Source organism: Budorcas taxicolor, chromosome 8 (genome assembly GCF_023091745.1).
Source record: "Budorcas taxicolor isolate Tak-1 chromosome 8, Takin1.1, whole genome shotgun sequence".
Taxonomy (NCBI): Eukaryota; Metazoa; Chordata; class Mammalia; order Artiodactyla; family Bovidae; genus Budorcas; species Budorcas taxicolor.
Genome location: NC_068917.1, coordinates 57,163,484 through 57,186,617, shown reverse-complemented (window position 1 = coordinate 57,186,617; position 23,134 = coordinate 57,163,484). Strand labels below are relative to the sequence as shown.

Below are 23,134 nucleotides of genomic sequence, written 5' to 3'. Positions count from 1 at the left end.
GCCACAACTACTGAGCCCACACGCTGCAACTACTGAAGCCCATGCCCCCTGGAGCCTGTGCTCCACAGTGAGAGAAGCCCATGCTCACCACAACTAGAGAAAGTTCACGCACAGCAATGAAAGCCCAGCACAGCCCCCAAAATAAATAAACAGATAATAAAATTAAATTAAAAAATTTTTAATTCATATAAAAAAAGGGAGCTGTGCTTTGGAAGTAATAATGTACAAATGGAGGACTTCAAGCCATACAATAAAGCACATGTATGAAAGACCTGTGTTTTCTATGCGGCAGTTCTGTCAGAGAGACAGGATAAATATTTGGGGCAGGACCCATTAGTGGACTGTAAACCCTATTTAGCAAGTTGCAAACATAATCCAGTGCATGAAAGTGAAAAGTGAAAGTGAAGTCGCTCAGTCGTGCCTGACTCTTAGCGACCCCATGGACTGCAGCCTACCAGGCTCCTCCGTCCATGGGATTTTCCAGGCCAGAGTACTGGAGTGGGGTGCCATTGCCTTCTCCGATAATTCTCATTAAAGGAATGCAAATAGAACACATCAGAGTGAATCACTAGAAGTACAGTAAGAACTATCTGATGAAAATCTCCACTCATTTTGTGTACTCACAGGTAGGTGTGGACCAGGACAATACCTACCACTTTGCATAAAATAGAATTTTTACTGTGGGTTGTGGCTTTTTAAAAAAGTTTGAATACACTATTATGTAGAAACACCTCAGGCATCTAAAACATTGAGAAGAGGTTACACGGTGAAGCTCATTTTCCACAGCTATACTAGGAGAGAAACATTTTGAAAAACAGACACAGGACATACAGTATTAGAGATTATATATTTGCATTTTCCAAGTTTTCTGTGATAAAGAAAATTGTCATCCACAAAAACATGATTATAAAAAAAGATCAAATAACCTAGAAGTAAATGGAGTGAATAATATAAAGTCCTTTTTTCATTCCTCCTCTTCCAATCCTAGTGCCTTGGGCAAAGGAAACCATCAACAGTTTGATATGCATTATTACAAACGTTTTTCTAGACATGCACAGATACACATATGCCATGCATATGTAAACAGGTTCCTAACCATATGTATTTAAACAGTCAGTCAGTCAGTTCAGTCACTCAGTCATGTCCAACTCTTTGTGACGCCATGAATCACAGCACGCCAGGCCTCCCTGTCCATCACCAACTCCTGGAGTTCACTCAGACTCGCATCCATCGAGTTGGTGATGCCATCCAGCCATCTCATCCTCTGTCGTCCCCTTTTCCTCCTGCCCTCAATCCCTCCCAGCATCAGAGTCTTTTCCAATGAGTCAGCTCTTCCCATGAGGTGGCCAAAGTGGAGTTTCAGCTTTAGCATCAGTCCTTCCAAAGAAAACCCAGGACTGATCTCCTTTAAAATGGACTGGTTGGATCTCCTTGCAGTCCAAGGGACTCTCAAGAGTCTTCTCCAGCACCACAGTTCAAAAGCATCAATTCTTCGCGCTCAGCTTTCTTCACAGTCCAACTCTCACATCCATACATGACCACCGGTAAAACCATAGCCTTGACTAGACGGACCTTTGTTGGCAAAGTAATGTCTCTGCTTTTGAATATGCTATCTAAGTTGGTTATAACTTTCCTTCCAAGGAGTAAGTGTCTTTTAATTTCATGGCTGCAGTCACCATCTGCAGTGATTTTGGAGCCCCAAAAAATAAAGTCTGACACTGTTTCCACTGTTTCCCCATCTGTTTCCCATGAAGTGATGGGACCGGATGCCATGATCTTTGTTTTCTGAATGTTCAGCTTTAGGCCAGCTTTTTCACTCTCCTCTTTCACTTTCATCAAGAGGCTTTTTAGTTCCTCTTCACTTTCTGCCATAAGGGTGGTGTCATCTGCATATCTGAGGTGATTGATATTTCTCCTGGCAATCTTGATTCCAGCTTGTGTTTCTTCCAGTCCAGCGTTTCTCATGATGTACTCTGCATAGAAGTTAAATAAGCAGGGTGACAATATACAGCCTTGACGTACTCCTTTTCCTATTTGGAACCAGTCTGTTGTTCCATGTCCAGTTCTAACTGTTGCTTCCTGACCTGCATACAGATTTCTCAAGAGGCAGGTGAGGTGGTCTGGTATTCCCATCTCTTTCAGAATTTTCCACAGTTTATTGTGATCCACACAGTCAAAGGCTTTGGCATAGTCAATAAAGCAGAAGTAGATGTTTTTCTGGAACTCTCTTGCTTTTTCAATGATCCAGCAGATGTTGGAAATTTGATCTCTGGTTCCTCTGCCGTTTCTAAATCCAGCTTGAACATCTGGAAGTTCATGGTAACTGTATTGGTTTATCGTTCATGTATTGCTGAAGCCTGGCTTGGAGAATTTTGAGCATTACTTTAATAGCGTGTGACATGAGTGCAATTGTGTGACAGTCTGAGCATTCTTTGGCATTACCTTTTTTGGGGATTGGCATGAAAACTGAACTTTTCCAGTCCTGTGGCCACTGCTGAGTTTTCCAAATTTGCTGGCATATTGAGTGCAGCACTTTCACAGCGTCATCTTCCAGGATTTGAGATAGCTCAACTGGAATTCCATCACCTCCACCAGCTTTGTTCATAGGGATGCTTTCTAAGGCCCACTTGACTTCACATTCCAGGATGTCTGGCTCTAGGGGAGTGGTACATCACCGTGATTATCTTGGTCGTGAAGATCTTTTTTGTACAGTTCTTCTGTGTATTCTTGCTACCTCTTTTTAATATCTTCTGCTTCTATTAGGTCCATACCATTTCTGGCCTTTATGGAGCCCATCTTTGCATGAAATGTTCCCTTGGTATCTCTAATTTTCTTGAAGAGATCTCTAGTCTTTCCCATTCTGTTCTTTTCCTCTATTTCTTTGCATTGACTGCTGAGGAAGGCTTTATCTCTCCTTGCTATTCTTCAGAACTCTGCATTCAGATGCTTATATCTTTCCTTTTCTCCTTTGCTTTTCACTTCTCTTCTTTTCACAGCTATTTGTAAGGCCTCCCCAAACAGCCATTTTGCTTTTTTGCATTTCTTTTCTATGGGGATCGTCTTGATCCCTGTCTCCTGTACAATGTCACCAACCTCCGTCCATAGTTCATCAGGCACTCTATCTATCAGATCTAGTCCCTTTAATCTATTTCTCACTTCCGCTGTATAATCGTAAGGGATTTGATTTAGGTCATACCTGAGTGGTCGAGTGGTTTCCCCTAGTTTCTTCAATTTCAGTCTGAATTTGGTAATAAGGAGTTCATGATCTGAGCCACAGTCAGCTCCTGGTCTTGTTTTTGTTGACTGTATAGAGCTTCTCCACATTTGGCTACAAAGAATATAATCAGTCTGATTTCAGTGTTGACCATCTGGTGATGTCCAAGTGTAGAGTCTTCTCTTGTGTTGTTGGAAGAGGGTGTTTGCTATGACCAGTGCATTCTCTTGGCAAAACTCTATTAGTCTTGGCCCTGCTTCATTCTGTACTCCAAGGCCAAATTTGCCTGTTACCCCAGGTGTTTCTTAACTTCCTACTTTTGCATTCCAGTCCCCTATAATGAAAAGGACATCTTTTTGGGGTGTTAGTTCTAAAAGGTCTTGTAGGTCTTCATAGAACCATTCAACTTCAGCTTCTTCAGCATTACTGGTTGGGGCATAGACTTGGATTACTGTGATACTGAATGGTTTGCCTTGGAGACGAACAGAGATCATTCTGTCGTTTTTGAGATTGCATCCAAGGACTGCATTTCGGACTCTTGTTGACCATGATGGCTACTCCATTTCTTCTGAGGGATTCCTGCCCGCAGCAGTAGATATAATGGTCATCGGAGTTAAATTCACCCATTCCAGTCCATTTTAGTTCACTGATTCCTAGAACATCGACGTTCACTCTTGCCATCTCGTTTGACCACTTCCAATTTGCCTTGATTCATGGACTTGACATTCCAGGTTCCTATGCAATATTGCTCTTTATAGCATCGGACCTTGCTTCTATCACCAATCATATCCACAACCGGGTATTGTTTATGCTTTGGCTCCATTCCTTCATTCTTTCTGGAGTTATTTCTCCACTGATCTCCAGTAGCATATTGGGCACCTACTGAACCTGGGGAGTTCCTCTTCCAGTATCCTATCATTTTGCCTTTTCATACTGTTCATGGGGTTCTCAAGGCAAGAATACTGAAGTGGTTTGCCATTCCCTTCTCCAGTGGATCACATTCTGTCAGACCTCTCCACCATGACCTGCCCGTCTTGGGTGGCCCCATATGGCATGGCTTAGTTTCATTGAGTCAGACAAGGCTGTGGTCCATGTGATTAGATTGACTAGTTTTCTGTGATTGTGGTTTGTGTGTCTGCCCTCTGATGCTCTCTTGCAACACCTACCATCTGCTCCAGCAAAACACAGCCACTGCTCCTTATCTTGGACGAGTGGTATTTCCTCACAGCTGTCCCTCCTGACCTTGAACGTGGAGTAGCTCCTCTCAGCCCTCCTGTGCCAGCTGTGTAACTGTGGGCAACTCACATAATGTCTCCTCAGACTCATCTACAAAATGGGTATGGAAGTAGTTCCCTACCTTATAGGGTTGCATAACCTGTAACATGATTAAGTGTCTTGGTAAATGTTTGATTCTGCCTGGTTACTGTGAATTAAAATACACCAATGACTTCTGGCCATATGATTTATAATAGTTTGACATTTAACTAAGTGGTAAAACTATTTATTTTTCCCACCCCTTTCTAGGCCCCTTAGCCAGCTTTATTATTCATATTTTCTCCCACCATAGAGTATTAGTTTTAAGACAGTAGAGCTTTATCTTGCTCACTGCTGAAACAGCACCCAGAAAAGTACTGTACATATTAAGCCTTCAGTAGACACTAGCTGAATGAATGGTGCAAACTGTCAAAAAGGAAAATATACCATACACCAAACTGTTCATTATAATAAAAATTAGAGATAAATCTTTCTCTAATGGCTCCCAGTCATATATTTTAAAACACCAAATGCTATAATAAAAACAAGTAATTTATTAAAATTTGAAGGTAAAAACATAATTTTAAAAGATTTAGACCTATGTCAGGCGTGATAGAGTATGGATGCTTTCTTGACATTCAAAATCAGATCCAAGAGTATCATTTTCAGAATGTTCAAGAAGATTGAGTTTACTTCTAGTTGTCTTTGATGAAACAGTCAGTATTTCACTCTCTTTCTTAACAGAAATGTGTTTTTTCGAAGACTCGCTTTTAATTGATTCATTAACCAACGAGCTATTTTGCCCGATTCCTTTGCTTTTCTGCTTTACAGGTGAGTCAGAGCAGGAATGCAGGTCCTTCCCAGGCTGTTTCTTAGCAGAGTGCTTTTTGATATATTCACCTGTTTTGGTCATTTTTTCTGAGGCAGCCCTGCTATTTCTAGATAACTCCTCTTCTTTTCTTTGACTTCCAGTTCCACAAATTACATCTGCTGAAGGAGAACATGCTCTAGCAATGAAATCTTCAAAAGACTCCTGCTGCTGTTCTGTGACTGGGACTCCCAGGTTGTCTTTGGAAGTCTCTAAGGTCTCCTGAGTAGAGGCTGGGACATGGAAGGTGTCGACAGGCAATGGAATTCTAGCATCACCTGTAATTTTCTGAAACTGGAGAGAAAAACAAGACAAGACAAAAATTCAGTGATGAACAAGGCCTACCGTTGAAAGCATTCAGTCGCTTCAGTCATACCCAACTCTCTGTGACCCCATGGACTGTAGCCTGCCAGGATCCTCAGTCCATAGGTTTCTCCAGGCAAGAATACTAGAGTGGGTTGCCATTTCCTTCTCCAAGGGATCTTCCTAACCCAGGGATCAAACCCATGTCTTTTCACGTGTCCTGTATTGTAGGTGGGTTCTTTACCTCTAGCACCACCTGGGAAGCCTAACCATTAAAAAGTGGAGTCTGAAATTTCAATGTTACTCTGTGATCTTATTATTAAAACAGTCAATTGATAATTTAGAAGATTTCAGAGCCAGTTTTTTTCTAATTATGTCTTGCAAGTGATTCTCAACTTAGATATATCCAAGATTATGTCTGCTACATTTTCAGACTTCAGTGTTTACGGTAGTTATTACCTATTTCCTTTCCCTTACTAAAAATAAAACCCTATTCTGTAAGAAAATTAATTTCTTTTCTATCCTCCAGGTATATGTAAACCAGTTTTTTACACAGTTTTACAAAATGGAAAACATGTAAAAATGTGTCCAGTTTGTGACCAGACTGTGTATCCAAGCTGTCAGTTTTCAAGACCAGTTTGAGACTGGCTAAGGTGAGAGTTGGAGGCTCCACATAAGGCTGGAGGAAAAACTCACAGGTTTCCCCCTCCCATTTCCATAACCAGGTGACTCACTATAGTATACTGCCTATGAACTATGTCTGGACCACTTATTTTAAATAATTATCTATATCAGTAATTGTACCTTCATTAGTGTTCCTTCATTGTAAGCTGACTGCATACAAATAGAAACCTAGATAAAATATGAATAGAATAGGCATTTATACAATTTAAAATTTAGGATATTTTCTCTAAGGTTTTCTTTCTTCACTAAGGATAGTTTGCTTTAAGTCATAAAATTTTCAAAAGAATTTCCAGTTTTCTTATTTACAACAATGCAGTATCATGAAATTTACTAGGCACAAATGTACTACTCTATCAGAAAGTAGCTCAAAGAGGCTTCTAGCTCCTCACCATATGAACTCTCAGAGACTGATCATTATTATCTTCTTTCTGACTTGGAAATTTCCTTTTTGCTAATTGCTCTTACAATCATTAAGTTCTGTTCTGTCCACTTACTTGGATATTTTGCATCTGTCCTAAGGCACTCTGCTGTAATTCTGATTTTTCTTCTTCAAGTGCCTTCTTTTTTTCTTTAGGTGGACTACTAACAGTAGAATTCATCTGGGGACAACCTAGTAAATGAAAATCTGACTGATCTATACCAGCCATTGTGGCCAGCTGCCCAAGCCTGGACCAGAGGAGAAAAGGAGAAAAAGACAAAAGTTACTATAATCATGGAAGAGCAGCTTAGATATCCCCAGACCTACAATCAGGAAACACTTCTAACATCTTAAAAGCCAACACCTACTCCAGACTACAAGCCTCTCTCTTCCGCATTCTCAGCCCTTTCCAAAAGAGTCATCCTCTGGGATACATCCCGTCTCCTTGCCTATTACCACTCCATTTCAAACACTCTCACTAGCAGCTTCAACATCAACCACACATACCATCCACTGCCTCTCACCTCCATTCCCACACTCCATTACTATTCCTCCAGCTCCCAAGAAGCGTCTGCTTCTTCCTTCCCAATATCAATTCATTCCCTGACCAAACAGCACTCCATCAATTATCAATCTCCACTTCCCTCTTTCAACAAAACTGCTCCCGGTTAAGAACCACTGACCTGCATCTTCCCTATATAATTGTTTTTAAGTCCAAGACAAAAACAATCTTACCTCAAACTTATTGAACAAGAAAAATAAGTGAAAGGCAGTAAAATTCGTATGCATTCCCAAATATTTTCAATTAAAATTGCCTTCAACGTAGTCTTTACAAAAAATTATACCTACTAATTACTCTGTCTACAGGTTACTTGTTTATAATGGGCTTCCCACTCTACCAAAGCAGGCTCCCCTGTTTGCTTTTCTTTATACATTTCCTCATTAAAAAAAAAAAAAAATCAACTCTATTACCTATAATTCACTGCATTTGGCTAAATATGGTCATGGAAGTAATAAAAACTGCTCAGGTTCCTCAGCAAACTACCTCTATAGTTACAAAGAGAAGAATGCCATGAAGAGAAAAGAACTAACCCAGCATCTTTAAGGAGATCCAAGAAAGCATGGAACTTTCGGAAAGAATTCTCAATGCTGCCCAAAACACCTTCATCATCCAGGATCATGCTTGTCAATGAGTGTGCATGAAGGGCTTCAGACAAAGAGAAATTTATATTTCTTAACTGGGCATTTTCATGTTCCAACTAAAAAGAAGATTGAAAATATTTGACATGATTTTTTCTCACTATCATCAAAAGAAAACAAAAGTAGTCTCATCTAGTTTAAAGAATAAAACTAAAACATTCAAAGTGCAATTTGTTGTTCAGTCACTCAGTCGTGTCTGACTTTACGACTCCGTGGACTGCAGCACACCTGGCCTTCCCTGTCCTTCACCATCTCCTGGCATTTGCTCGAACTCCTGTCCATTGTGTCGGTAATGCCATCCAATCATCTCATCCTCTGTGATCCTCAAATGTAATTAATTTGTAATTAATCTAACTCTCCATCAGTTAAGACAGAGACCACATCACATAATAACCGAAAGGCAGAGGCACTCAACAAAGTTTCCTATACAACATATATATAAATAAACCGAAATGATTGCTTTATTAATGATCTTTCAAAAGATCACATTTTAAACTGGTTAAATTCATAATGGATCCTCATTCCACATTAGAAAATTACCCGCTATTAAGTTTCCCTTAAATTAGAAAATGAAGCACAGAACCTAATTTGAACAAAGCATATTACAACTCTGCTGAATGTTAAGGAATAACTAAAATATCTAATGCTTAAGTTTAAAAGTCCTAAATCATAACCAGCCCAGTTTATTAACTGTACCATCACCAATATTCTCCTTGGTTTCTTGAAATATTCACTCCCATGCACTCTTCTTTAGATCATTATTTATGATTTGCCCTATATAAAAATCAACTCTAGTATTTCTCAGAAAGGCCGTTATGTTCATGATGCCCTCATGTCTTACATAGCAGGTGTTCAATATTTATTGAATGAACTAGTGTCCACCAATCCAGTAGATGCACTTTCAAAACTCCCTCCCCACACTCACTCTGGAATAGATTTTATTCATATAGAACTTTCTAGCTTATGCTCTGCTTTCATGCACATTACCTAATGTAATTCTCACAGTACGTATTTTTACTTTCATTGCATTCTTACTAGTTTTCCAATATCTTATATTTATTTAAATGACTCATTTTCCTAATTCACTGCCAGTAAAGTCTCATCATGTCATTTATGTTACTAGATATACAATATATACACAAAATATGCTTTCTTGAATCGAATAATCATGAACAGAAAATAAGCTAACATCATATAAAGCACACACAATACACAAAAAAACAAATTTTTGCATTTTTAAAAACATACCTTCTGGGAGACATAATATAATAATATATATAAACTATAAGCATATGCCTAAAAGGAAAATGAGACGTGAGAGCTCTATTTCATCCTGTATCTAGATCATATGATCACTAAATACCAGTAAATGTAAAGGTCCATATGATACCACCAATTTGCAACATATTCGTTTTGAAGTTTACAAACTATATGCATATGGCTTAAAATAAAATCAAAATAAAACCAAGAAACTTTCAAAAGTGTAAGGAGAAACTTGTTTACCTCACTGACTCGTTTATCAGCCTTAAGCCTTATTACTCTTTCCTCCTTTAACTGCTTTAAGCACTCCTCCAGTTTTTCCTAGTGTAAAGAAACAGAGTAAATATTATACCTAATTCATAGTATGATATTCCAAGGCATTTCCAACTGTAGACTTCATCATGATTTAGGGGTAGAGCCAGAAGTGAACTCAGACTTTAATCTGCTACCTGGAATATCATATCATGCTTGTGAAATTAATTATTGAAATATATCAAATTAGCATAGTAAAGATTTATTTAAATCCCACTCTTTCCAACATAAATCTGTGGCAGCTCACCATAAAAGGTGCATGCGTATAACACAGTAAATCAGAAATAAAAAATTAAGACCAAGAAAGAAAAATTCCGCTTTTATTTGTGGGTCTCTTTACAGCAGGAAGCCCTATTAATGAACATGCTTAACATACCCGAGTTACATAACTGCAGATTCAAAAGCATTTTTTAAAAAGAGTAATCACTTTCCAACTTACTGTATGTCAAGCACTGTTCTGGAGTTTCCTAGGCATTAAATATGAGGAAAGAACAATGCTAACTTCATGTTATCTTACAGATGAGAAAATGGAGGCAAAGGAGCAGAGTAAGGAGAGCAGCACAGCCAAGCTCACACCACTAAGAAGCAGAACCAATACTGTGAATTCAGGAAGCTGGGTGCCATTCCTGTCCATTCACCAAGGTCAGTAACATAAAATGAACACTGGTAAACTCTCACAATTCTTAAAAACTCATGAAATTAAAAGACGCTTATTCCTTGGAAGGAAAGTTATGACCAACCTAGACAGCATATTCAAAAGCAGAGACATTACTTTGCCAACAAAGGTCCATCTAGTCAAGGCTATGGTTTTTCCAGTAGTCATGTATGGATGTGAGAGTTGGACTGTGAAGAAAGCTGAGTGCCGAAGAATTGATGCTTTTGAACTGTGGTGTTGGAGAAGACTCTTGAGAGTCCCTTGGACTGCAAGGAGATCCAACCAGTCCATTCTGAAAGAGATCAGCCCTGGGTGTTCTTTGGAAGAAATGATGCTAAAGCTGAAACTCCAGTACTTTGGCCACCTCATGCGAAGAGTTGACTCACTGGAAAAAAACTCTGATGCTGGGAGGGACTGGGGGCAGGAGAAGAAGGGGGTGACAGGATGAGATGGCTGGATGGCATCACTGACTCGATGGACATGAGTCTGAGTGAACTCCGGGAGTTGGTGATGGACAGGGAGGCCTGGCGTGCTGCAATTCATGGGGTCGCAAAGAGTCGGACATGACTGAGTGACTGAACTGAACTGAACTGAAGACACTTAGGTCCTTGAAGTGGAGGATACTGCTTATGCGTAGGCAGAATTCTAAAAGAGATCCTAAGATTCCTATGCTGAAGTACACAATCCTGCCAGTTTTTCAATCTAGGTGCTGTAGTGAAGGGATTTTGTAGATGTAATTAAGGTTCCAAAATCAGTTGCTTTGAAAAGAGGGAGATTATTCTGGGTGGATGTGATATAATCAGGCATCCAAGGAAAAGGAACTGGACTTCTCCTAAAGATCTGAAATACAAAAGGGACAAGAGGGAGATTCCCCATTGCCAGCTTTGAAGAAGTCAAGTATGATGTTGTGGCAGGGAATACAAGTGGGAGGCCTCTAGCAGCTGAGACTGTCCCCCAGCTGACAGTCAGCATGGAAACGAGGACCTCTGTTCAATCAAGTGCAGAATCTGAATTATGCCAATGAGCTGAAGAAGCTTGCAAGTATTCTTTCTTGGAACCTCCAGATAGTAACACTTTCAGGCTGACATCTTGATTTTAGTTCTATGACACTCATGAGGTTTGTTGGACATCCAGTACAAACATGAACATCCAACATCGGGGGCCTGATGTCTTACACTTAAATTTCACACACTTTAACACTCTCTGAAGGGAACCCACATGCTCCCACTATGTATCTGAGTGGAGAACTCAGTCATGCTGTGCTTGGACTTCTGACCTACGGAACTGTGAGCTAGTAAAATAGGTATTATTTTAAGTCAGTAAGAGTATAGTAACGGAAAATTAATATACTACTCAATCTCCAGTTTCAAGAACAAAATAAATGACTGTTATTGTTTTAAGTCATTGTTTCCGGGTGGTTTCTTATGCAGCAATAAATAATCAGAACACCTATGAAAACAGCAAGGCGTATTTATACATTTTAAATGCTTTCAACAATCACTTAAAGAATAAGGAATTCTATTGTATGTTATTATTGTGAGAGGAACTGGTATCACTTTATGGACAATGACTTTTGGTACACAGCAACAATCTTACATCAGCAGTTCACCCTAAGGAAATCAGACATGTGAGCAAAGATTTATCTACAAACATGATGTCATAAGATTATTTATAATCAAACTCTAGAGGAAAGCTAAGAGCCTCCAAATTGGGGTTGGTTTAAATAAAAATAGCACACATATGAAGGAATGCTCTATGAAACCACTAGGAAAATAACAATGATAAGAGGGATAACCAGAGTTAATGAATGGGCCTGAGGAGTTCTATATTCAAAATATATCTATGTGTTTTTCTTGGAAGATGGTCCATAAGCTTTATCAAATTATCTGATTTAGAAAAATATTTAGTGACATGAAAAAATATCTTTAATACCTTTTTAAGACAAAAGAGCAGAGGTGGCTTTTATTTCCTTCAGTAAGTTGTTCACTGCTTTCAAAAATTTGCTCAATGAACATATTTTTATGCTCAGAACATGCTTTAAAGATTGACAGTCTATATAACTTCAAATTCTTTAAAGTTTCATTACTAAAGCCAACCAAGTTTTCAATGGAAAAAAGGAGAAAAATTCCTCTACTTTTAATATAATGGTTAAATAAATCTTCTAAAATTGATTTCAAAGAAATTCTAAACAAATACGAAAACAAACAAAAAACCCTCACCACCGTCTGAGAAAAGCAGACTAAATTACAATATTCAATATTCTTGACTGGTTCTAAATAGCACACTAACATGCAGTAACATGAAATAGTTTCTCCCTCTAGTGGAAAGTATTAGAACACAGCGTTAAATTTTTCTGAAAAAGTGAACCCCTCTCCTACAAAATAATTCATGTCCCTTAAACAGAAATATGGAACCAAAAAAATTAGAAAGTAAAATTGCTTGATATTCTATTAGTTAGGTAAGAGTAATGATAAGGCTTTGGAGAAATCGTTCCTGTCATCTGCTCTCCTTCCTCCCTTTGGCTAGGTTGCTTTTTCTGGAACAAAGCTCCCATCATATTGTATACCAAATTTTATGTTCAACCTTTTTTTATATTTAAAATGACTGAAATCGATCATTTCTCATATAATCAGGGGATTGATTCATAACCTGGATTTTTTTTTCAAGCGGGCTACAAAATATTTCACTGAGTGGGGTTACTGGCCAACTATTCCTTTGATTACACATTTAAATCCTTTCCAACTTTTCAATATTATAAGACAAAATAACCATTTTTATGCATGAAGACCTTCTTCCATATTTAGAAAAACGTTCTTGCAACAAAGCCATAAAAATGAGGCTGAGATCAAAGCAAACATGTTTTTCAGGCTTTGAGATACCTATCCCCAAACTACTTTCTAAAAGATTCCTAAGATTTTATACAGTCATCAGCAATGTATCACTTGATATATAATCACTACAATAACTTTTGACTTGTTTCCTCACTTAGAATGCAAGTTATTTGAAGAAAGGGGGTGTATTTTATTGTTTATCCCCAAAACCTGCACCTAGCACAAAGCAGACAGTCAATAAATAATTGCTGAATAGGAAAATCCCTACCAATGCAAGATGTATACAGTATGAAAGATGTGTGCTTTTTCTGTAACTGGATAAGTGAAAACTTGGCATCTCCCTTAAGTGTATACTTCTTTGCTTATAATTAGTAATTAAATTTCTCTTTTAAATTATATTTTAAAAATTCTGAGGCAAAATCCTGGCCCTACCCATTAGCTCTATAATTTTGGACAAGTTCCATAATGCTAGACCTCAACTTTCTTATGTATAAAGTGGAGATAAGCTCCCACATCACAGAGCTCTTGTGAGGATTACATGAGCTAAAACATGTAATAAAACTTATAAGCACTCTTTAACAAGAATGCTTGGTACACAGAGTCTGTTCAATTAATGTTGAGTGAATGAACATGTGAATGCAGAGTAGTGAAAGGCTTAAAACGAAACAGTCTCGTCCCACACTCACATCCAGCACCCTAGAGGTGACCCATTCTTTAAGCAGGTTTGCAGGTTTTTACTTGTAAATTATTATATGCATATTGAGAAGTACACAGAACAAAAGTGTCAATGTGACGAAGCTGCAGGGGTTGGGATTTTCAGAGTATCTCATTGATTTACTGAGTGTACTTCTCAGACGTAGTGGTTTCCCCAGGATTCAGAAAGCTGTCATGGATCAGACAGGCAGCAGACCACCAAACAGTGACCATGACCCATAACTTACAGTGACTTACATAACCCGTAACCACCACTCAAATCTGCAAGTACTTGTCAGCATCTTAAAGATCCCGCATATCCCTCCGTCATCTCAGGCCTCTTTCCCTAGTTATAAACACCATCCTCATTTCCTGACAACCATTTCCTTTAACCTGGTTGCATCTTTCACCATATGGAGCTTCTCTGATAGCTCAGTTGGTAAAGAATTCTCCTGAAATGCAGGAAACTCGGGTTCAATTCCTGGGTTGAGAAGATCTGCTGGAGAAGGGGTAGGCTACCCACTCCAGTATTCTTGGTCTTCCCTTGTGGCTCAGCTGGTAAAGAATCCGCCTGGAATGCAGGAGACCTGGGTTCGATCCCTGGGTTGGTTAGATATCCTAGAGAAGGGAAAGGCTACCCACCACTCCAGTATTCTGACCTAGAGAATTCCATGGACTATCCATGGGGTCTCAAAGAATCGTACATAATGCAGCAACGTTCACTTTCAACTTTATGTAGAGGATCACGGTGTACACTGTCTTTTCTATTTTATTTCTTTCACTCAACATTGTTTTAAAAAATTCATCCAGATTGCTATCTGTAGTTCTATTAGGTTGGGGCAAAAGTAACTGCAGTTTTCTGCATTGTTGAAATTTGCTATTTGATATTGGAATACATTCTAAATAAATGTGGTTATATCAATATATCATTTTAATGTGCATTCTCACTTTTTTTTTGCTAATGATTTATTACTTGCTGTTTTTATTTAATACTTATTTTAGACTATGGAAATGATAACTGGCAACATTAACAACACATTTGGCCTAGGAACTGCAAACGAATGTACAGTGCAGTGGTGGTTCAAGAAGTTTACAAAGGAGACAAGAGCCTTACACATGAGGAGTATAGTGGTCGGCCATCAGAAACTGATGATAATTGAGAGCATCAGCAAAGCTGATCCCCTTACAACTACATGAGAAGCTGCTGAAGAACTCCACATCAATCATTCTATAGTCATTTGGCATTTGAAACAAATTGGAAAGGTAAAAAAGATTGATAAGTAGGTGTCTCATGTGAAGTGAAAGTCACTCAGTTGTGTCCGACTCTTTGAGACCCCATGGCCTATACAGTCCATGGAATTCTCCAGGCCAGAATACTGGAGTGGGTACCTTTCCCTTCTCCAGGGGATCTTCCCAACCCAGGGATCGAACCCAGGTCTCCCGCACTACAGGAGGTTTACCAGCTGAGCCACAAGGGAAGCCGGGTGCCTCATGAGCTGATCAGAAATTTTAAAAACATCATCATTTTAAAGTGCTGTCTTCTCTTATTTCACAACAATGAACCATTTCTCAATCGTACGGTGATGTACAACAAAAAGTGGATTGTATACAACAACCAGTGACAACCACCTCAGTGGCTGGTCCAAGAAGACGCTCCAAAGTACTTCCCAAAGCCAAATTTTCACCAAAAAACGGTCACAGTCACTGTTTGGTGGTCTGCTGCCTGTCTGATCCATGACAGCTTTCTGAATCCTGGGGAAACCACTACATCTGAGTACACTCAGTAAATCAATGAGATACTCTGAAAATCCCAATACCTGCAGCTGGCATTGGGTTGCAATGACAACACCTGACCTCACATCACACAACCAAAGCTTCAAAAGTTGAGTGAATTAGGCTATGAAGTTTTGCCTCATCTGCCATATTCACCTGACCTCTTGCCAACTGACTGCCACTTCCTCAAACATCTTGACAGCTTTTTGCAGGGAAAACACTTCCACAACCAGCAGGATGCAGAAAATGCTATTCAAAGAGTTGTTGAATCCTGAAGCATAGATTTTTATGCTACAGGAATAAGAAAACTTATTTCTTGTTGGTAAACAAGTGTTGACTGTAATGGTTCCTATTTTGATTAATAAAGATGTGCTTGAGCCTAGTTATAATGATTCACTGTCTGAAACTATAATTATGTTTTCACTAATAGTTCATACAATTTTATTCCTTGAAAGCTTTCCCACTGAACAAATATACATAATTTATTTAATGTTTCACTCTTACAGGACACTTTGGGTTTTTTCTGTTTGTCCTAACGCAAGCACATGAATCCTGCTGTACCGGTTATTCAGGTGCATTTACCCAGGGCGGGGGTGAGGGCTGCTGGGTTACAGGGTATTTACACACCTCCAGTTGATGGAGAGTGCTAAACGCTCTTCAAAGTAGTATTGATTTATACTTCAGTATAAGCAGGGTAGAAGATTCCCATAGTACTCCAGGTCTACAGTACCTGATACTATCAGACTCTGTCAATCTCACTAGCATGTAGCTTTACTGGTTTTGATTTGTTTCTCTCTTATTACTTAATGAAGCTGGGCACTTTTCCATGTTTACTGGCTATCTGGATATCCTTCTTTATGAAGTTTAAGAAAACTAGTCTCACTTTTAATTTTCCATTTCCAAATACTATACTTATATGACTATTTCTGACTAAATTTGAGGCAGTATCTGTTAACTTTCTCATTTACTAGGCAAGGATTTAGTTCCTTTACACTCTTTCCTATATCCACACTGCTTAGTAAAGTTATGTCATTATTAGTTTTCCCACTGGTCATGATCTCTTCCACACGTAGTGATATACTTAAAAATCTATACTGCTGATCAACTATAAACTCTTTCAATGTTCCGCTTTGTAAAATGAGGACGTTCCGGTCTTTTCCCCTTTTTTCTACCTCCTGTCTACCTTCCAAACCTAGCTTTTATATTGTCAAAGTTGAAATTTATATTCAACTAATTTATATTTATAAATTATAATAAATTTATAATTATTAAATTAAATTATAATTAATTTATAATATTTATATATTTATATATTATATAAAAAATCTATTGTATATATAAAATTTATTAAAATTTATATATAAAAATTATATATTATAATTTCATTTTAAAATATATATAATATATAATAATATATTAAAATATATTATAATTATATAATTGTAATAATTATACAATATAATTATATTATAATTATAATATATAATTATATATTATATAATTATTATATATTAAATTATAAATATATATTATATTTAAATATATATTATATTTTAATATATATTTATATATATTTTATACATTTTTATATTTAAATATATTATATATTATATTATTATATTATATTTAAATTATATTAAAATACAATTATATAATTATATAATTATAATATTATTATACAATATTATATATTATTATATATATTGTATAAAATATATTATAAAATATGTATTATATAATTTGTTATATATAATTTATGTTTATATATTTATAAATATATAAATATTATATAATACATAGTATATATTATTTATATATAATATATATTTATATATGTATATATTTATAAATTTATAATTAATTTATAATTATTAAATTAATAATTAAATTATTCAGCTAATTTATATTCAACTAATTTATATTCAGCTAAGTTTTCTGTTATTTGAGAGACAGTATGGAGCAATGTTTAAGAGAAGAGGCAGAAAGCCTGAACTCAAAGCCCCGATCCAACCGTAAATCAGGGACAAGCTGGGCAAGTTCCTTCTCTGGCTTAGCTTCCTTTTCTGAAAAGCGGGAATGAAACTAGCACCAACCTCATAAGGTTATTCAGGGCATTAAATGAGTTATAGGCATTAAATGAGTTATTCAGAGCATTAAATGAGTTGTATGTTAAAAATACTTAGAATATAATATATACTAAGTATATATCAGGACACGATACATTTCAGTACATACTAAGTGAATACTAATACATACTATGTATAGTTCAGGTTAGTTATTTGTTATTACATGCAAGCTGACAATAAAAGCTGCAAACCAAGACAGTATTTCTACTATTACAATTAAATTAATATTGCCCACTGCAGACATATACTGTGTCTCTATGTATAGATTATACCTCTTATACTGTTTCCATGTCATTACCCCTGTATAGCATGACCACATACCCTCAGATGCCTTGGGCTGTTCCAGTTTATACCTGCTGTCCTGATGTTACAGAAGTATAGTGACTCCTTACATTATTAGCATTCTGGTTTGGACAACAAATTAGATAGGTGGTCACTGCCTCTGTGTGTCACTTAAAAGGGGGACACCCGTAATGTCAGGTTAAAGTGGATTCTTCTCTTGTCCACCAGTGAAGTGAAGTTGCTCAGTCATGTCCGACTCTTTGCAACCCCATAGACTGTAGCCCACCAGGCTCCTCAGTCCATGGAATTTTCCAGGCAAGATTCCTGGAGTGGGTTGCCATTTCCTTCTCCACCAGATCTTCCCAACCCAGGGATTGAACCCGGGTCTCCCGCACGGCAGGCAGACGCTTTACCGTCTGAGCCACCAGGGAGTAGTTTAAAATCTACAATAGTTTAGGGAATTCACTGGCTATTCACTATAGGAACTCACACTTTCACTGCCAAGGATGTGAGTTCAATCCCTGGTCGGGGAACTAAGATCCTGCAAGCTGAGGTGCAGCCCCCTCCCCACCCCCCAAAAAAATCTACCATAATTTAGTTCACTTTATGTTTATGTCAGTGTAGCCTTTTTCCCTCTGGAGTTCAGTTTCCTCCTCCTCTTCCTCTCCCTGCTCCCTTCCAACAGTACCTAATGCATAGTAAGTAAAATACGCCTCAATGTGTTTCTAAGCTGTCAATCACACACCTAATGGAAGGCTCTCAAATCTGTATTAGCTGACTCTGCACTGAACCCACTGTTTCCTGAATCCCCTATTACCTTCCTTCTTAGTTTATTCCCTCATTTGGCTGGATTATTTCTACAAATAACTTGTATAACACAGAGGGTAAGCTTTTCAAATTTCTTTACATATAAAATATCTTAGTCAGCCTCTACATAAGTAGTCTGGCTGATAGTCTGGCTGGATACAAAACCCTAGGGTGAAAATTATTTGCCTGAAAACCTTTGGAGGTATCTTTCTAATGCCTTCCAGAATCCATGTGCTGATGACAACAATGATAAAGTCAGATTTTTTTTTTTAGGTGACCAGTATTTTTTTCTCTGTAATGTATGTATCTTTTCAGTATTTTAAAATTTCATAGTGAAGAATGTCTAGGTAGAGGCTATTTTTATTTAGCTATTTTCCGTTTGAGGCCTGAAGCTTACTTTCAGCTATGGGGAATTTTCTTGCCCTTTGACAGCTTCCCTCCAATTTTTTCTGGATCTAGAATTTTTAATAGGAACATGCTGGACCTCCTCGATGCAGCCTCTCCCAATATATCACTTCTATCACATTTTCCATTCTTTCTTTTTTATATATTGAGAAATTTCTTTAATTCCTACTGAATTTATTTCAGCAACCACACTTTCATTTCCAAGAGATTTCTCTGCTTTCTGACATTCCCTTTTTAATTAACACTCTATTCTTACTGTAAAGTTTCCAGCTCCTTTTAAGCCTCTCTAAGGACACAAATTAGGGTTTTTTCTTCAATTATTTTGTTCCCTAAATTTTCCCTGGTCCTACTAGGATTTGTTTTTACTCTTTCCTCACCTCTCTTATTGTTAAGCTTTACTCAACTACCAGGCGTATGACGGTTATTTTCTATTTAAGAATGAGAGCAAAAAGCTCCCTGGAAGTCAGTGACTGACTGGCTTTTCTAATGCAGGAAAAAGTGGGTAGTAACTATAATAGGATACCCCCAGGTACTCTTTTCTAGGGTGTAAAAACTCACAGTAGCTACCCTAGTTGTCTCCAGTTTAATTTTTTCAAAATGAAATTATCTCATTTCAGGAGAGTGAGGGTGGGGCTGGTATTCAACTCTTTCAAGCACAAACTCAATGAGCTCCCCCTATTTCACTCACCTGCTTAACTAACGTCACTCTCTCTCCCACATGCACACCTGAGTATGGAGCTATTTCCGCAGGGGGATCAGACTCCCCCTCAGCTGCAGGTGGTCCCTGGGCATATTGTAGGTGATGGTTCCCCTTGTTCTACTGCCTCAGTTTCACACTCTTCCACTTGTCTCCTGTCTTTCAAAGATATTCTGAAATCTCTTGATTGTTGTGGGTTTATATATTTAAACACTTTGATACCATCATTTTAATGTCTTGTTAAAACAAAGAAGAGCTGAAAGGGTTCTCAGAGCATCCTGAATCTATTCTGTAGTCACAGTTTATAAAACTTCTTGGTCTTCCCCAATGTCTACAACTGCTTTTAGAAATATCAATACAGTATCCCAACCTACTGGTGAAGGAAACGAACACAACACATCTAAAATGACAGCGAATGTGGGTTAGATGCCCTAGGGTCCTGTCTTACTCTACAACTTACCGGTAAACCACTGATGTGCTACAGATTTTAGGTGCTCGTTTATAAGATGAAAAGGGGGTAATTCTACATGAACTACATATTCCTCCTACTATAATATTTCATAATAAAATTTCTCTGTATTGTTACTAATTTTAACTAAAAAATTAAAATCTTAACTTTTTCTTTTAAAAATCAAACAGTAATTTCTGTTGTCCTTTAATAATGGGCTAGTTCAAAATTTATCAAGATTTCATACTAAAAGAAAATCATACTAACTAATTTTTAAAAAATTAAACACAGACTTTTTAGCATAATAACAAGGCGCCCTCAAATGTGTTTCCCTTATTTACTACAAATTATCAGCTCTGCATTTAAGTTGAAATAAAATTAAAATATTATTTTGAAGAGTAAAAATTTCTTATGAAGATCAACTTTTCTTTTCTGTCCATACAAGAGAAGTATGGAATGACATTAGATGTCAGGTTTATTAGGCAACATAATGGAGCTTCTTGCTATTTTTAGGAAAGAAGAATATCAATACTGAAACATTTTTTCAACTTTTCATTAAAAATGAGGTCATACACCCCTCCTATAAAAAGAACTGTCAATTTTCTCATCTGTAAAACAAGAGCACTGAATCAGCTGACTACATTCATTTAGAACTCAATTCCTTCAAGTTTATCTTAAAGAGTCTCCCTATATCTAATATTAAGGTTCTAAAGAAAAGCAAATATGTAACTAGTCCACCATTCACCTTGGTCTAAGCTAAGTTCAAGGGGATACAAGGCAGACAGGAGGGGAAAACAGAAAGCTCCCACACAAGTTGTCAAGTATTGCAGTCAGATGCAACTAATCTGTTTGAAAAATAATCTTCTCTGTATCTTTAAAGTGATAACTTTATACCTGCAATGCTTCCTGTTTCAAACTGATTTTCTCTGGCTCTTCCTGAACACTTTCTGAGGAATCATCGACCTCTTCGATTTCTGATGAGGAAGGACTCTCTATGGTCACAGTCACAGGAAAATCTGATTGCTTTAAAAAAAGAAGACAAAATTGTATAGAAGACAACATGAACAAGATACCAAATATCCAAATATTAAAGGACATTTAACACAAGCGATCTGAGGTATCAAGTTATTATCTGTAAATGTCTCCCATTGCTCCTTAGTCTAAAACAAGCAATGCTGCTAAGTCAACATATCTAAACTGAATAATAAACAGAATTTTTAAAATTAGTCACTCTAGTACTTTTGACTGGAGAATCCCATGGACGGAGGAGCCTGGTAGGCTATAGTCCATGGGGTCGCTAAGAGTTGGACACGACTGAGCGACTTCCCTTTCACTTTTCACTTTCATGCGTTGGAGAAGGAAATGGCAACCCACTCCAGTGTTCTTGCCTGGAGAATCCCAGGGATGGAGGAGCCTAGTGGGCTGCCGTCTATGGGGTCGCACAGAGTCGGACACGACTGACACAATTTAGCAGCAGCAGCAGTAGCAGCAGCAGTCACATATACATACACAATTAAAACTGACTTATCAAAACTTATCATTTTCTCATCATCCTTAAGCCAAAATTAGTGTAATTATAATCCAATTCTCCTATTGAGCTTCACTGCCACTGGAATGTTGTTCAATAAGACACTTCCATTTAAAAACTGACCTGGTCACAACCCCATAAAAGTCTATAGGTCAAAAGGATGTGTGTTAGTTTTATATAACTGTGCAGATGACAACTCACTAGGATATCATTCTGACAAGCCCTGCAGGAGAGGAAACTCCCAGTGGTAGAATGAGGCATGCACCCCTCTACCAGACATCCAGGGGCAGGACTGACACCCAAGGTGCTCTTCTTTTAATTTCAGCAGAGCAACTACAGTCTCCTAAGACCACTGGCAGGATTAGCTTGCTCCAAGGCCATGAGGCTATAAAAGATGGCAAGTGTGCAGCCTTGGTGAGGAAGAAGGAACGCTCAGAGAGCAGAGGTTTGGGATATGTTGCTTCATATTGGCTTGAAAATCAGGAACTTGTACAGACAGCCCCAAACAACATTTTCTGAAAACACATGAACACTCTTGGGTATGACAGCTCCACATTAGGGGTTAGAAATGGCAATCAAGTTCGTTCTACTGGGTAACCGCTGACTTGGGGACTGGAGAACCCATTTCCTTGTTTACAGACATAACCACAAGGCTCCCAGTGTGCCATATCCATATAACTACACAGAGGCAATGGGAGAACGACGAGACAGGTTTTAAATGGGTTTATTTCAGAGAAGGAACTGTTTTTTGTAAGGCTCTGTTCAGTTTAAAAAGCAAAGAGTATGATCTCCCACCCTTTCCAATTCAACCCCCTGTATACAATAAATATAATAACCACATACCTGCAACTGATTACACACATCACGAGCTTTGATTAATGGAAAACCCCTAGAAAGATATTAACAAAACGAAGTTATATCTTGATGTACACATATCACCAGTTAATTGCATTTAATATAAGTTTTTAGTATCATGAACAATATCCACATAGAACTGCATATAAAAATAAGTCAGCTCAAAACAAGGACCTGGAAGGCCTCTGCTATGAAAAAAAGTGAACACAATTTAGCAGACCCACTTTGTGACAACTCTCTGAACTGCCGAGAGGCACCTTTGGTTCCTATGTTCAGGGTGGTTGAAATTTCAGTCTACCTTCTTAACTGGTGGTATGAATCGTTCTCTAATTTACAACTCCTTGTGATGAGGATGGGCCTGAGATTAATAAGTGTCTTAAGAAGAAGATATGAAAACACAAAGCTCTTAAACTAGAGTGCAAAGACTGGGAATTCAATATTATAGTTTATGCTTTAAGAATCTATATTACCATTTGCAAAAGTAGTCAGTTGTCCAATGGGGATTATAAATACCAACTAAA

At 37.6% G+C, this 23,134-nt stretch overlaps 1 protein-coding gene across 1 annotated transcript in view; it reads right to left on the bottom strand.

The window, feature by feature from the left end:
- Positions 1-5,066: 5,066 nt before the first annotated feature.
- The window catches only part of CEP78 (centrosomal protein 78), a 36,851-nt gene continuing 18,783 nt past the window's right edge, over positions 5,067-23,134 (bottom strand). The window contains exons 10-16 of the mRNA XM_052645120.1: positions 22,602-22,647; positions 21,125-21,253; positions 9,445-9,522; positions 7,834-8,000; positions 6,818-6,989; positions 6,444-6,491; positions 5,067-5,630 (exon numbers count right to left, since the gene is read on the bottom strand). Coding sequence (XP_052501080.1) covers positions 5,067-5,630; positions 6,444-6,491; positions 6,818-6,989; positions 7,834-8,000; positions 9,445-9,522; positions 21,125-21,253; positions 22,602-22,647 — 1,204 coding nt within the window. The remainder of the gene's footprint in view (positions 5,631-6,443; positions 6,492-6,817; positions 6,990-7,833; positions 8,001-9,444; positions 9,523-21,124; positions 21,254-22,601; positions 22,648-23,134) is intronic.